The 16,402-nt window shown below is 28.8% G+C and overlaps 1 protein-coding gene across 1 annotated transcript; it reads left to right on the forward strand.

The window, feature by feature from the left end:
• Window positions 1-2,996: 2,996 nt before the first annotated feature.
• Window positions 2,997-5,343, forward strand: LOC124924287 (probable polygalacturonase At3g15720). Its single transcript, XM_047464346.1, has 9 exons — window positions 2,997-3,158; window positions 3,286-3,465; window positions 3,622-3,672; window positions 3,970-3,996; window positions 4,221-4,428; window positions 4,518-4,599; window positions 4,697-4,805; window positions 4,909-5,025; window positions 5,110-5,343. Exons 1-9 carry the CDS (start codon window positions 2,997-2,999, stop codon window positions 5,341-5,343), a joined length of 1,170 nt encoding a protein of 389 aa, XP_047320302.1.
• The last annotated feature ends 11,059 nt before the right edge of the window (window positions 5,344-16,402 follow it).

Genomic DNA, 16,402 nt, shown 5'->3' on the forward strand with positions numbered 1-16,402 from the left:
ACCAAATCGATGACATTTGTTGCATCTAGATTGTCTTTGTACCAACAGTCTTTCTCACTTGTAGTTATTGCAATTTGATGTGTTGTCTTTTTCCTTACCTTTTCAGCAATGTACACCTTGTCCTCTTGAATATCTTCCCCCTTTTGGCTAGTTAGAATTCGAGTTATCCTCTCATTCGTTGTTGCTGGTATTAATCTTTGACTGAAATGCATTCTCTATTGACTCTTCGGAGTGTCTAGAAAATCGTTGATCAAATAATTTTAAGGACGATATCACTTCTTGGACTGTGAGTGTTTACATATCCTTTATTTCTTCAATGACAGCTACGATGGGATTGCATTTCTCAGAAAGGCATGTGATAATTTTCTGCGCAATTCTCTGGTTTATGACATCTTCACCATGAGATTCCATATGGTTGACTAAATTAAAATTTGGGTCTAGAACTCTATCAGGGTCTTTGTCTCCTTCATTTTGGTATTTTCAAATTTCCTGAGTATTAATGGAAGCTTAATTGATCTAACTTTCACATCTCCTTGAAATTCACTCTATAAGATCTCCCATGCCTCTTTGGTTATATCGGCACACATAATTCTGGGAAAGATTGTTTAGTTATGCACTGTTCTTTGGAGGATTGAAAGAGTGTTAATTAATGTCGGCTTGTTAGGACTACATTGGTTCCTTCAAGTCGGTTTTATTGAGTTCATTTTCTTCCTTTCGCTCATTCACTCCATTCTTCAAAATCTTCCAATGGTTAAGAGATTGAAAGATAGTCTTCATCTTCATGTACCAGAAATCATAGTCTCCGACATTAAACTCTAGAATGTGATGGTTCATATTTTTTGAGGCCATAAATTTGGATAGATTGGTAGAAGACTTTGGCGAATTGAAAGAAACTTAGAGAATTTAATATATTAGTATAAGACTTTGTGGATTTGTAGAACCTGTAAGCTCTGATACCAAATGTTAGAATATTTTGAAGAGGGACTTTGATAGAGAATGATATTTTTATTATTATTTTGATTATTAGACTTGAATTACCAGCCTTAATATATAGACTAAAACATATCTTAAAAATATTGTTAATCAATATGATATGATGAGTCTAACGTTTTGCTCATAATTGATTTAAAATATATAAAATATAAGAAAATAATGTAGTTGATTGTTAAGATTTTCTAATAATATCTAATTAATATGGTGGATGTTACCCCGCGTTAATTTTAACAAACTAGTACAAGCAATCAGAATTGGTTTGAAATAGAATAAGTCGTGGGTTGTTTATGGCAACTTCAATATTGTGCGTTTCTCGTGTGAAAAGAAAAGAGGTACCCAAATTAAGCCGATCATGGAGGCATTTCAGATTGTGTTCATGATTGAGATCTTATTGTGCCCGATTTCTATTTAATCCTGAATACGCCGCCAAAGTCCCGAAAATCCTTCAAAAGACAGAAATTCGCCATGAATCGAATCATCAGCCCGTCATCCTTGACGTGTGTGTTTTGTGTATCAAAAGTCCTTGTCCATCAAATTTGAGAATAAATAGCTTATGAATGAAGATTTGTTTCTCTCTTGAAATTTTGTGGAATGAAACATCTCATTACAACTCATCCATTAGTTTAGTAAAGAAATTTCAATACTTGCAATCACGTATCAAGAAGTGGTTACGGATTCCTATGCTAAGAAAATTGAGTCCAAAGATAAAATTGTTACGAACCTTAAGATTTTTGACGTAATTGAGTTGTCCTTTGATTTGGTCAAAAACAATTGTCTAACCAATGAGTCTTCTAGTCGCACTAAATAATATTTTTTTGTATGAAAGACCCTATAGAAAAGCAAGACTTTTAGGATTGTACGACTTATTTGTGAAATGTCACAAATTTTATGGGTAAGGTTACTTCTGTCGTTAAATAAGTTGTAAAGTGTCACTTTAAATGAAAATTCAGTCGCAAAGACCAATGTCACATTTTAGCCTTTTTTAGTGGGATTATAGAAAGTGATTTGTGTAACAAAATAATACTTGCCTGCAATAGCTATTTGAGAAATAGTGAATTTTCTATGTAATTTTTAGTCACATCCATAATTGTCTTTTTTGGTTGTTGGGCGGGCTTGTCTTTATTTTTATTTTTTTTCACCAAGTGCTGACTAACAAAGAGTTTTAAGTTTTCAGGACAATAAATGTTATTTCACCAGTTTTTATATAATTAATGAGATGATCAAGGCATATAAATTATTTTTATTTTTTCATTAGACTATATTAACTATTTATACATTTTAATTTTATAAATATTTACTACAGTTTTTCTCATTTTTCATCAACTAATAGACTGATGATATTAATTAGGCTATATAAATGCTTGCTTTTTTTTCATTAGAATATATTCATATTTACTAGATTTAGGTAATATTTTGACAACTTTCTTTATAAAGATATACATATGCTTTGTAAAGTAGTCACTTTTTAAAACTTTCAAAATATTCTCTAAATATAGTAAATATATGTGAATATTCCTAAAAGTTTTCTTATAATTTTTGCTATATAAATGATTGACTATAGAATATTTCTTTGTTCTTCTAATTGGTTTTTAGATTCTTATAGAATGGTGAGCATTCCTTTCATAAGAAAACTAATTTGTAATTATATATTTTATTTATTTGTGGTATTGATTGATATTTATTTATATATATATATATTGACAGGAGTGGTTAAACATCTTTTTAATATTTTCGTGTTCCCTAGCATTATTTCTAAACATTAGTTTAGCCGATATATTTGATGTAACTAAATTTGGTGCACGTGGAAATGGGCAGGTTGACGATTCTCAGGTAATTGATTTATTTTACTTTATATTACTATTAATTATGTCATGGAAGAAATTTGTTTAAAATAAAGCACACTTGTAATAAATTTAACTTTTAATATATTGCAATATTCTTAACAAATTGTGTTTTATTTAACTTCTTTAGACTAATTTCAGTTAATATATATTATAATGGACATGAATTTGATAAACCCTAATTTGAAGGCTTTCTTACAAGCATGGGGTAAAGCATGTGAAAGTAGCAGCATTTCTACCATGTTGGTTCCTGGAGGAAAAACATATTTGTTGATTCCTATTCAATTCAAAGGCCCTTGCAAAGGGCCATCTATTCAAGTTCAGGTGATGATCTAATTTTGTGTCGATTTAAGAAAAAAGCAAGAACTTTTTATGACCTGATTTTAATTTCTTTCTAATTTTTTAAGATGATTTTATTTACTCATTATAAATATGTTTCTCATTATTTTAGATTGATGGAATCCTATTGGCACCCAGCATCAGGAGTCAATGGAAAGATTGCCCGGATAATACATGGATCGCGTTCTCACAAATTATCGGCCTTCACATTAATGGAAAGGGAAAACTCAATGGCCAAGGTTTGTCATGGTGGAAAACCAACCCACGTAACGACTATAACCAATGGAACCAAGTAAGTTTTCTTTACATGCAAGGCTTGATTTTATCTTTCATTATCAATTCTAACGAAATGCAATTTGATTACCAAAAAAATAAGCATCTTGAAATGCAATTTGATAGGTAGATATTCTAAATTTTAAACCTTGTAATCTATTTCCTTCATTTTCAGAAAGAGAGTCCTTGCACCAAATCAACGAGTTTCTGCTCAAAAGCGTCGACGGTAAGCACATACTCAATATCAATTTTAGGTTATCATACATAAGGATGTTTAGAACTTTTGGTTTACCAAATTGATATACCTTGATATATATATATGCAAAAACATCTATAACAAATATATGAGGACATTCTTTTTTATCGATCTTTCATAATCAATTCTAGATGAGAATAGTATTGTCTTAATTTATGTAAGAAAACATAAGCATATTGAAATTCAATTTGATAGGAAGAGATTCCCAAATGAAAACTATGTGATCTAATAATACTAATGTGTCTTTTCTTTTTCTTCATTTTTCAGATATTAGGTGCTTGCGCAAAACCGACGGTAAGAGTGTTGTATGATTCTTTAACTAAATCAAATATTATAGGTCTCGTAAAAAATTTTGTGATCCGGAGCTCTTATTTGATGTGATCAATCATTTCTAAATGTGTTAAACTAGTGAATTCTTGTAAATTACAAATTAACATTTGATTAAATCTAGTTAAGTTACTGAAATTAATTATTTTATAATTGTTTTATCAAATGTAAATAATTAATTAATGATGCAGGGAATAAGGTTCATAGGTTGCAATAACCTTGTATTAAGTGGGTTGACTCATATCAATCCTCCAAGTAGACATATAAACATATATGGATGCCAAAACGTCCAAATTTCTCACCTTACAATCACGGCGCCTGCAAACAGCCCTAACACAGATGGAATCGGAATTTCTTCCTCTAGTAACGTCAGAATTACCGACTCTTTCATCGGCACAGGTGTTGTATGTTGTCTTTTCGTTATAGTTTTGTAGTTATTTGTTATAAAGAAATATTTCGCATAATTTATTTAACCTATATGATTGTAGGTGATGATTGTGTTGCAATTTCAACGGGTTCTACAAACATTTTTGTGGGAGGAGTTCAATGTGGACCGGGTCATGGTATAAGGTAAAATAGTGAAAATTATTTACTCTACTTTTATATTTGAGAAATTAAATCAATTGATATAGTTTTTTTGGTCTTATTATTATTATTATTATTTAAGTGTTGGAAGCCTTGGTCAAGGGGGGTCTTCTTCAAATGTGGATGGTGTTTTTGTACAAAACTGCACTTTTACCGGAACAGAAAATGGAGTCAGGATAAAGACATGGCCGGTAATTAATTAATTAATTAATTAATTAATTAATTAATTAATTAACTACATATGATAAATTTAACATTTAATTATCAACATGTTTTTTTTTTGTTAACTTTTAGGGTGGAAAAGGTTATGCAAGAAATATTACATTTACTGGCATTCGGTTGAATAATGTTAAGAATTCTATTATTATTGATCAGACATATTGTCAGGTCGCTGAAAATTGTCAAGATCAAGTAAGTGTATAAAATTCTTCTTCTTTTTGTTTAATTAATATATGAAAACAAAAGAATTTGTTTGATGTTTTCGTCTTTTTAAAGGCGCAGGCAGTGCAAGTGAGTGATGTGAAGTATATAGGTGTTCAAGGAACATCCGCAACGGCCCAAGCAATAGTCCTACAATGCAGCCACCATGTTCCTTGTAAAAATATTATTTTTAACAGAATAAACATAACGTCGTCCTCTAAGGGTAATGCTTTGGCTAGTTGCAAGAATGCAGTGGTGTCTATTCAGACCGCAATATCTCCAAATGTTTCGTGCATCAGTGCCATTTAAAGAGTTAGGATCTATTGTTTTGGTACTTTTAATCTCATTTATATGATTGAAATCATTAATTAACCTCTTGTATTGGAATAAATTGAATAAGATTCTCTATTCTTATGCTTTATCATTATTTTTTCTTTCATTCACTAAATAGAATACTTGGTTAATATCATAAAAAATATATTATGAAATCAATTTTATTGATGTATGACTTGATTATTTATATCGACTGACTGACTGACTTAGGGTTTCAAGTTTAGGGCATATAATTCATTATTATTATTATTTGACAGAAAATTTTAAAAGTTTATATTAAGAGATATGTCAATTGTCAAGGTCACATCTAAACGGTGGGGAATGTATTTATAATCTCCGCCTCGTTCTGGTTCGAGAAATCTCCGCAGACACCGTTTATACCATATTTTTATAAAAAAAAAATTATATAAACGAATTTTAATATAATATATTGTAATATATTGAAAATTTATATTATTATAAAAAATTAAATTTAAAACTCTTATAAAATATAAAATATATATATATATGTGATTTTATATATTTAATTGTGTTTATAGTATTCGGGGGACACATCGGGACGGAGACACAAATATCATTCTCGCCCCATCTCCAATCAAATTTTATGTCATTATAATATTTACGTCTCACTATTTATTCTCTTTTTCTATACTTGTATAATTCATATGTATATATTACTCCATAAATGAGAGAGATGAAGAGGGAATAGCTGAAGAAAAATTTCAGAATAATTGAAAAAATAAATTTTCAATTCTAATAGATAGAATTTCAATGTGATGTTCATTAAAAACCCTTATCTAACAACTCGAGTATATAGGCACAGTTGTATCAACTCATCAAATCAATCTTGGATCACGAAGTTTCCAATATAACTTTGAAGTTCACTTACCTAAACCAACTTACATTATCATTAATTGTCAAAACTAAACAAGTTTATTATTCAAATTTAAGGGGTGTCTGGTTCATAAAAAGAATGAGAAACTTAGGGACCCTGGGTTCAAATAAGAGAATGTGAATATAAATAGGATCGATAGATGTGAGGAATAATAATAAGTATGATTGATATAAGTATTCACATTTTCATTATCAATGTTTTTATTTACAATGTTTGAATTTATTATAGAGAAATTATTATTATTATTTTGTAATCGAAACTAGTATTGATATCTTAATCTCAATTTTACTATATCTTATTACAATCATATATATTTTTTTAAATATACAAAATATTTATGTAAGTCATAATTTAATAAAATATAAACCATTAATATTTGATCATACTCAAGATATTAGTGACCATTGACAATGCAAAAGTAAGTGAGTCCGCTAATTTCAACTTCTTATGACACATACGACATCGACCTACCATAATGTAACTCTATTCCATAATGACACAAAAATCCCATGACAAGCCCCTATGAATCATTATGCTTCCAACACACGACTGTCAATTATATTAATCTCTTACAATCCACTAATCAATCATTCGAATTATAGTCTCACTAAGACAATACATGCCACAACAAAGAGTTCCCAATATTGACTTAATGTCGTATCTCTTCACACCATCATTGATTCCATAAGCGTTCCATACAATAATTTTTTTTAATCATTGATAAAATTTAATAAAAATAACCATTTCTCATCTTCTAAACACGTTTTCATCTTGTATATATAATCATGCGGTAGTTCATTAGCTTCTTCATATGACAACGTTGATAGTCGCTCGATGAAGAAAGGCTTGGGTGGAAAGTATTATAGAAAGAGTGAGAACGTGTGCACATTGGGTCACGTTGTAGTCTTCAATTGAATGACCTCCTCAACGGAAATATCTTTTCATTCAACGTTAAATTATGTATCAAGAATTCAATTAAGATATTCTCATGGATATCATAATCTAGCTTATAATTCATCGATTCCTTATCAGACACATCGTGATGAAAATTAGATGTAAGCACTAAAAATCTACATAGCCAATTTATAAATTTGAAAATAATTATTTTGATTATTTTGAATAAATAAAATCAAATTATTTAACCCAAAGCAAAAGCCTAATTAAACAATTAATTAGGTTAATTATTGTGATAGTTAAAACCTAAATAATTAAGGAAAGGGCCAAATAAAATAAATAAAATTATTTGGGATACATTTTGTCTTTATTTTATCTTAAAATAATTTTAGAAATATCAAAGGAATTAAACTAAATAGTTTAGGATGAAATGTGGTACCCATTTTTATCCCAAAAAATTATTTATTTAACCCAAAATATACAAAAATAAATAAATTGGCAAAATATTTGTCATATTTATTTTTAATATTTTTGTGTATATTAAAGATTGAAAAATAAAACTAAAATTGTGAAAGAAAAATTAATTTCAAACAAACTCTTAAGGTTTTAAATAAAAAATAAAATTTGTAATCGAGTCTAACTGAAATACAAAGAAATCGCCACAGGCAATCGCGACCTTTGGATGGACGTTGAATTTTCATTCAAAGCTTAGGGAAATCGCCCACGTAGCCCGCTGCAGAAGAAGAAGCGTGCGTCCGCGCCACGTAGGATCGGCTAGCGCTCCTTTAGCTGAAATGCGACCGAACGGTCAAAACACAATAGTGCGATGACGGAATTCTAACAAAATGCTCTATGTCTGCATTTTCGCCCAAAACGACGTCGTTCTTTACCCTGATCATCGTCTTTGTTGCGACGCCAGTTGGATAACCATCCACAACCATCTTTTATTTTTTAAAGATGAAACTTCGTCGATAGTCCACTATTTCGACTAATTGAAAACGTAAAATGATCACCCTACCATGGTGACCATTTCCGCTACATCTATAGGCATCAATGATGCCTATTCCGTCAATTAGCTGGAAGAACAACCAAAATATCATTAATGGATTTTGACTAATTCGTGCTCACTTGCTCCCTCAACCGACTTTAGGAGGCTACCACTTAACAATTCTAAATCCAATAGATATGATCCCAAGCCTCAAATCGGAATTTACATAAAATTCGTCATTAAAGCTCAAGCTTTTGGATTTTTTGAAATCTTCGTATAAGACCTTAATGCTTAGATTTATGCATCCAAAAAGGTTTCTTAAGGTCTAAAGAGTGTTCTCCAACACTTGGTATGTTTCTAATCACCCTTTAATTCATACTTCAAGTTTAAAATTAAAAGTTTTATATTTCAGTTTTTATAAGTTTGTATGTTGTCTAGTTGAATTTATGATTGCGAAATGATCCTAGATCATTTATGAGCATTCTGTGTAAGTCAATATCGACCAAACAATCTTAAACAAAATAACCAAATTTGAATTTGGAAAATTTGAAAAACGGGTTTTCTGTTATTTGGCTAATCCTCAAGAACAACAGCTTAAAAAGCTTCCGAACATGTTTCTAATGTTGGGAAACTATTTGGATCATCTTTGATCCATCCCAGTAATGTTTAATCAAATCAAAAATTTCAATATAAATGAAAATTTTAAGTTATTGAATTTGTCTAAATGAACATCTAGTGTTCATGTTTTGGTATGAATCAATCATATGAAGTATAAAGAACCTATTGGAAGACTCTTTACACTTCATTACAAATTTAAAACTAAAAACCTGATTTTTGGCCATAAACTGTTTTGAACAAATTGATCATCACCTATGTCGGATGATACCTTGGGATGATGTTTTTAATGTTCTGGAGCTTTGTGAAGCTACCCAATCTCTTGGATCAAAGGATCCAAGCATCCATCAAAATTGAAAAACCTGAAATTTTGATGTTCTTGAGGACCAATAAATTTTAGTTAAGACCGAGAGATCCGATCGACTCTTTTCAGCCAGGACCGAGAGGTCCAACAGGTGTTCTTTATCCAAGACCGAGAGGTCCGACCGATGTTTTTCATCTAGAATCAAGAGGTTCGATCGATGATTTTTATATCCGACCGAGAAATAAAACATATGACTGATGAGTCTCGCACCCGATCGAGAACTCTTGAACCCAAAACCGATGACCTCCACCTAGGACCGAGGCGTCCGAACGAGAATTTTAGCCAAGGACCAAGATGCCTTAGCACCCCGACCGAGGATCATAAACCCGGATCGAGGGATTCCCGACAGGGACCAAGGGTTTTTTAGTCCCGATTGATAAAAATGAACCCAGGACCTACGACACCGTTCCTAAGTCCTGTTTGGTTCCAATTTTCAAATTCCAAAATTATTTTGTAATTTTGAACCCCAAACAATTTTCTAAACATCCCAAAAATTATAAAATGATTTCAAAATATTTTTAGTATATTTCCACATAAATATTTTGATCTTAGGCTTGTTTGAGATTTATGTTTGAACCTTAATGTCTTTAAATACTCATATTTTTCAGGTATTTTCCTCTCTAGTCATCATCACCAACTAGTATCAACACTTCAATAATTGTTGTTAAAATTTTTTAAATACGCAAAAACCTATACATGTCTAGAACCGGAAAAATAATCGAATAAAAATAAAACATTATACAACCGATTTTTAAAAACCAAGATTTTATAAAGTAGAGACCATTTTTAATATGGGTACGGAGGATGAAGCGTGAAATCCCTTTCCCGAGTATCACTATTTCGAACTAAAACGAATTTCTAGAGAAAAGTACGTTTGTACACGTACAACTTTTATTGATTTTCAAAAATCAATTGGCGACTCTATTTTAAATAAATATTTTTTAAATTAATTAATTTAAATTACTTTACACACATTTTTTCAAACAATTAAATCTTAATTTGATTATACAAATCTAAAGATGATTTAAACTTGAACCCAAATTAATTATTTTTATAATTAATTTCAAAAGTTGTCAGAAATTGTTTAAAATATTGTAAAATAATGTTTTATTTTAAAAAGATTCCTAATAAGCAAACCGAGGTTGAAATTCTCGAATCTCGAGCTTCTCTAGGCCCAAAGGGTTTTCTGGGGATTACATTAACAATTCATTTTTTAATTTCAGGATAAAGGGTTCTAATATGGGTGGATTGAATTATGTTTTCCACATGTGTTCGTTATCCATTTTCTACATGATCCATCGCTTCTTGTTCGAACAACAAATTCGAAATAGAATGGGTTGATGACCTCATATTTTGATACTCCACCATCTGCCCGCACTCCCTTTTTTTCCATCTGGGTTCACATTTCAACCCGAGGGTTATGAAGATGAATACTCGATCTCAACCTCAAGAAAACCTGTTGGCTTATTTAATCCCTCCTTAGTCTGCACGACATCACTCCTACCCATATTGAATCTCACTAAAATTTTCATCTCTATAACTAGTATTTCAACATCTCCAAGGCTAGCCATACGTATTCAATTAACGTAAAATATGGTTATCACCGACTCTCTCTTTTTCCTAAACGAAGTCGATGACTCCAACATATGTGGATTCAATGTGTTTGTTCTCAATGAACGAGAGACACGTCAATAAGACTAAATCATACAATCAACTCATACATATGTTTTATTTATCAACATAGATGGATTTTGGGTAACAAATATGTACATAAGAGTGATGCACCCTTATTCTAACACAATCGGTCTTTAAAATAACTGGGTGTTCTCATTCGGCTCAATAAATCCTCCAAGATCATTACCGACCTGACTATGCAGATCAGAATTCCACATACTCTTTTACATTATAAACAACTGAATCCATGTACGGGTCTTATGATGTGTTTAGGTGCAACAACATGTGGATTCTCAATATTAACCGACAGATGATCAACGAGTCATCAAATTCATTCATTGACTAACGTTTTAATACAATTTTAGATTGACATGATAAATGTTGTTTTAAATTTGTTCCATAGAGTAATATATCTTCCTAGAGAATAGAAGTCATACTAAAAGACGCCTTGATTAGGTCCGGGCTTGAGATGCCCTTAGTTCTAAGCTGAAGTTTAAAGATCTCGACATAATAACTTTAATTGGATCAAGTCTACCTCAATCACTCTTTTTTTTCTGTTCTTTTTTTCTGAGATAACAACAACTCCGGGGCGCACCTCCAACGTTTGAAATTCAAAATATTTGGGTCCGACATGAACCGTCTTCGTCTAGTCTATCCAAATAGCGTACCTCCCGGCGCCTACCACTACCGCAAAGGTCCTAGCTTTGTCCACACGAGGTTCTAGTTGACCACTTTAGGTCGGGTTTGATGACTAAGTTGTGTGCCAACTGGAGACATCTCCCTCTTTTGGTTGTGGAAATCGAGTCTAGTCGAAAACCAACCCATTTCTAAATCCCTTCATCTACCACCAATAACGCTCATAGTACAACACAAAGCCTCTCCGGCCTAAACGCACCCTTAGGGGTGGTTGAGAAATTCGACCGAAGACCGATATGACCCTTCGACTCTCCAATATTTCTCACGATGTTGTACGTTACTTTACCCCCAAAACTCACACTAGGTCATAAGTTGACCAATCAATAAAACGACTCCGCCTGCTCATCCAGACTAGTAGGTGCATAGGAGATAGTCTAATAATTATTTTGAAAATGTGACTTTACACCTCCCACCCCCTCCATCATCTCTCTTTGTGCAAATCTTTTAATTTTTAAAGTATATCATTTTCTGAAGTTTAACATTTTGTGCAAACATTTATCAACAATCAACAACTCGACTCTATATACAATGAGAGCTTTCTAATAGAAAGAAACCCATGTTAGATTTTTATTAAATACATTCTAAATTTAATTATTTATAATTTATATATATATATTTAAATTATTACTTTTATAAATTTAATTATTTATGTTTTAATATATATTTATATATTTAAATTATTTATTTATATAATATAATAAATATTTACTTAATTCAAATAAATATAAATGTATAATATATATATATATACCCTTTATTAAATTGTTATTTATTTTAAATTATTAATATATATATATATATATATATATTAAAATATAAATAATTAAATTTATCTTAAAAAAAGTGAGTTTACAAAGTAGGAAATACATTATTATTTATATATTTAAAACTCTCTCATGTAATAGAGATAAATTTAATTATATTTATTTATATATATATTTATACATTTAAATTATTATTTGATATAATATGATAAATATTAATTTGGTTTTCGAAATATTTATAAATTTAAATTATTGTTATATTATATAAAATAATAATTAAATGTATATATATATATATATTATAAATAATTAAATTTATTTAGAATGTATTTAATAAAATATAAAAATATAAATATGAAAAACTTAGTTTGATAAATAAACTTGTTTATATTGAAAAAATAACTTAACAAAGTTATAATGAGAAATCACAATCATATATATATATATAGCCTTCATTACTTTTTTTTTTTTTATGGAATTATATATATATCATATTAATTTAAGAACTATCTTTATATCAGTAATCACAGATCTATCACTTTCCAAAATTATAATTATACATCGTTAAAGCATATTTTTGCATATATCATTATCAAAATTATAATCACTTTTGAACAATAATAATAGTGAAAAGTAAAATTAATTTGTTTACATATATGATAAGAAAAATATAATTGAAATATATGAAACTATATATTTTTATTGAAAAATGTATGAAAAAAATGAAAAGTGTGAAGAAAAATATAGATTATTTTTTGATTAAATTTGTAGATCATTCTATAGAAAATTTAATTTTCAGATTAATATTTTTACTAAAATGATATTTTTTGAAATTTGTTCATTTTGGTGAAAACAACATCCGAATTTGGTAAGAGCTATAAGGAGATTGGTTACTTGGGGGAACCACAAACCGGTTTTTCATCATAAACAAAACAACGAACTTATCTTTAATATATTTTTAAATAACATTTAATATGTATAATTTCATAATGTTAAAATTTCTAAAAAAAATTATAATTTGATTGATAAACTCGATTATTCCAATGTTTTAAACCTAGGTTCAAACAGGTATATATTTTTTAAACATTTTTATAAAAGGGTAGTCAGTTTTTGAATTTCACATAAATAATATAATTACTACTTATAAAGCTTAAGAAATTCAAATCACTAATATTTAGCTTATTGATTGTTGATTAATTGTAAGTCTTCTCTTTTTAAACTAAACTTTACCAACATTTTAGTATTTAATTTATTCGAGTAAAAATTGTATTTATTTATAGTTCCAAACATATTCATACTCAAATAAATTAAATTAAATACTAAAATTTTGGTTTATGGCCATAATTTAAAGTGTTCTTAAATATTTTGTTTATTGATCTATACAAGATTTTGAAACATAATAATGTAAACATGCAATTTAGTGATTTGAAGTTTCTTTTGCCAATAGTTTATTTGGGTAATTTATTTTAGATTTTAGTGAAACAAAATCCAATATATTTGAGTTAAAGTGAGAGTAGAGATCACAAACATCTAAGTTAAATAAAAAAATAATGTTTGTAAGTCAAATAAAGATTTTGACAATTGTACGCGTGTTTAATGTATAAGTAAAGTGTCTATTCCTTTAAATAAATAAATTATTATAAGTATAACAAATCAAACGTAGTTATTTTACTTTGTACAAAATATTCTTTTGTAACTTGTATTTCTGAAATTTAGAAGAAAGAAAAATATAATTTGAAATAAATTTGTCACTTGTACTTAATTAAAATTTGTTATATGGTATAAAATTTGACATTGATACTTCAAAAATGTTATTTATCTAGCTGCATTGCATAATTTTAGTTTAGTCGTCTCTTTCATTTTGTTAGATAAGTGCAACTAATAATAATAATTTAAATTTATTTTGTTCAGGAGGTTTACTTTACTAATTTAATAATAAAAGGTTCTCCATTTTCCTGAAAAAAATGAAAAATAGTGTATTTATAGATTACAATTTTCTAAATATAGGTTTAGTTGTCTTTGATTATATGCTATTAAAAAATAATTTATTCAAATAAGTGTTTAAATGATAAAAGTTAATACATATGAGAATAAATATCACGAATTTGATTATATGTTGAACGCCTTAGGGCATAATCATAACTTCTACCTTCAAAAATATAAATATGCTATAAAAAAATTAAAAATAATTAACCTCTTTTTTTTTTTTTTTTTTGAAAAACTCAAAGCCACGTTAAAACATGATTATAACATCTGCAATTTTCAAAATCTAAAAAAAAAAAATAATCAGAGAACCAAAAAGTTCCAATAAGATTTCAGAAGAAATATTATTTTATTTATTTATCTCATCTATTCAATTATTGGAAAATGAAAAAATAAACGTTACACCATGATTTTAAAAAATTGCTGAATTTTTAGCTAGTTAAGTTGATCAATTTAATTAGTTTTTTGTGTTAAGCTTATATAATTAGGCTATAGATATGATTATCATTGTTGTTATTTCATTAAACTAATATATATATATATACTAAATTACATTCATATTTACTAAATTTAGGTAACATTTTCAAAATTTTAAAAAGTAATATATATGTCACTTTCTAATATTCTAAATAAAACATATATACATGAAATAATTATATATCACTATTTGTTTTTGTTTTTTTTTAATAAAAACAGATATACATGAAGTAATCATATTCTAAATTTATGTTTTGAAAATGTTACATAAATTTAGAATATGATTACTTCATGTATCTGTTTTTATCATTTTTTGTGATGAGATTAGGCTATATGTTTGATTGATGTTTTTTTTTCACTAGACTATATTATATATTTCATTTTCATGCTCTAATTGACTTGTATTTCTGATAGAATAGTGATACATTCCCATCATAATTTATTTTCCTAGTTGTATTGGTAGGAATGGTTAAACAGTTTTTTTTTTTTTTTTTATATTTTTCATGTTATGTAATATTAATTATATACCAATAATTAATATTAGAAAACATGAATATATTAAAAAAACGTGTTTAACCACTCTAACAACACTAAGGTGCACTTGTAAAAATGAATTGAGCAAATTTTCTTTTATCTATCTCATTAATGGAGTTTGGGGTCTAGGCATTCATGAAATGGTCGACTTCAATACTCTTCTATCGTGGACTCCGTCAATTTTTAATGTATTGCTTGTATGGTGTGGTAACTCTAGTTTGACATGTATTTTTTAGGCTTCTTTTGGTTAGATGTTAATTTTTTAGGCTTCTTTTAGCTCTAAGTCTTTGTTACATTCTTGTATGGTGGGATATCGAGGGATTTAGCATGGGAAATTGGTATTTTGTTTTACTAATAATGTGGAGGTTATTGAGTTAAATCGATAGACATTGTGAGGGTCCAAAGTTCATACGTGCCTATTTCTGTCATTTGGGCTATATTTTTGTAAAATTGTTTTTTTTTTGTGATGCATGAACATTAACTTGAGACATTTTTAAAGTAAATTTAAATTCGTGAAATTTTTTATCTTTTAGATAAAACTTTTCTTATTTGAGGTTTCCTTCATATTAGGAAAAAAAACTCAAAAGCCTTCAAGTTCTGATAATCCCATCAAATACATGTATTAAGACAGTTCAATATTTTATAATAAAACTTATTAATTAAGGTCGACTAAGACAATATCGTGCTCATATTGATTAAATTCAGCTAAATTATTTCTCAAGTCCATATAAATACAAAAGTTTTTAAGTTTTATTTTAATTCCATCACATTGATTTAGTATGGTTTTAGGTTATGTTTTCCCAAACAATCTTACTTATAGAGTATCGGACTTGTCTCACATAAAAATTCATTTCTGACCGAATATCTTATGTCCCGTTCGAGACCAAGGACCGAGAAAATTGGAATTAAGGACCGAGGAAATTCGAATCTAGGACCGAAACTTAGGACCGATAATTTCAAATAGGACCGAGAAATCTGACAGACAGCTCCGACCGAGGATAATATGTCTTGCCCATACTTCTGCCCAGTTCATGCTTCACCCACTTCATGCATGTTTCACCATATTTTTATTTCGATCACATTGATTTAGTATGTTTTCCCCAAAAATCTTAACATTGGTTTTATCTTATAGAGAGTATCGTACATCCCTT

Source organism: Impatiens glandulifera, chromosome 2, assembly GCF_907164915.1.
Source record: "Impatiens glandulifera chromosome 2, dImpGla2.1, whole genome shotgun sequence".
Lineage (NCBI taxonomy): Eukaryota > Viridiplantae > Streptophyta > Magnoliopsida > Ericales > Balsaminaceae > Impatiens > Impatiens glandulifera.

Bases quoted from the DNA above. Each gene is read 5' to 3' on its own strand.
- LOC124924287 (XM_047464346.1), top strand. From the start codon at position 2,997: ATGAATTTGATAAACCCTAATTTGAAGGCTTTCTTACAAGCATGGGGT. The intron at 4,429-4,517 runs GTGTTGTATGTT...ATATGATTGTAG, and splicing joins CGACTCTTTCATCGGCACAG to GTGATGATTGTGTTGCAATT. The intron at 4,600-4,696 runs GTAAAATAGTGA...TTATTATTTAAG, and splicing joins GGACCGGGTCATGGTATAAG to TGTTGGAAGCCTTGGTCAAG.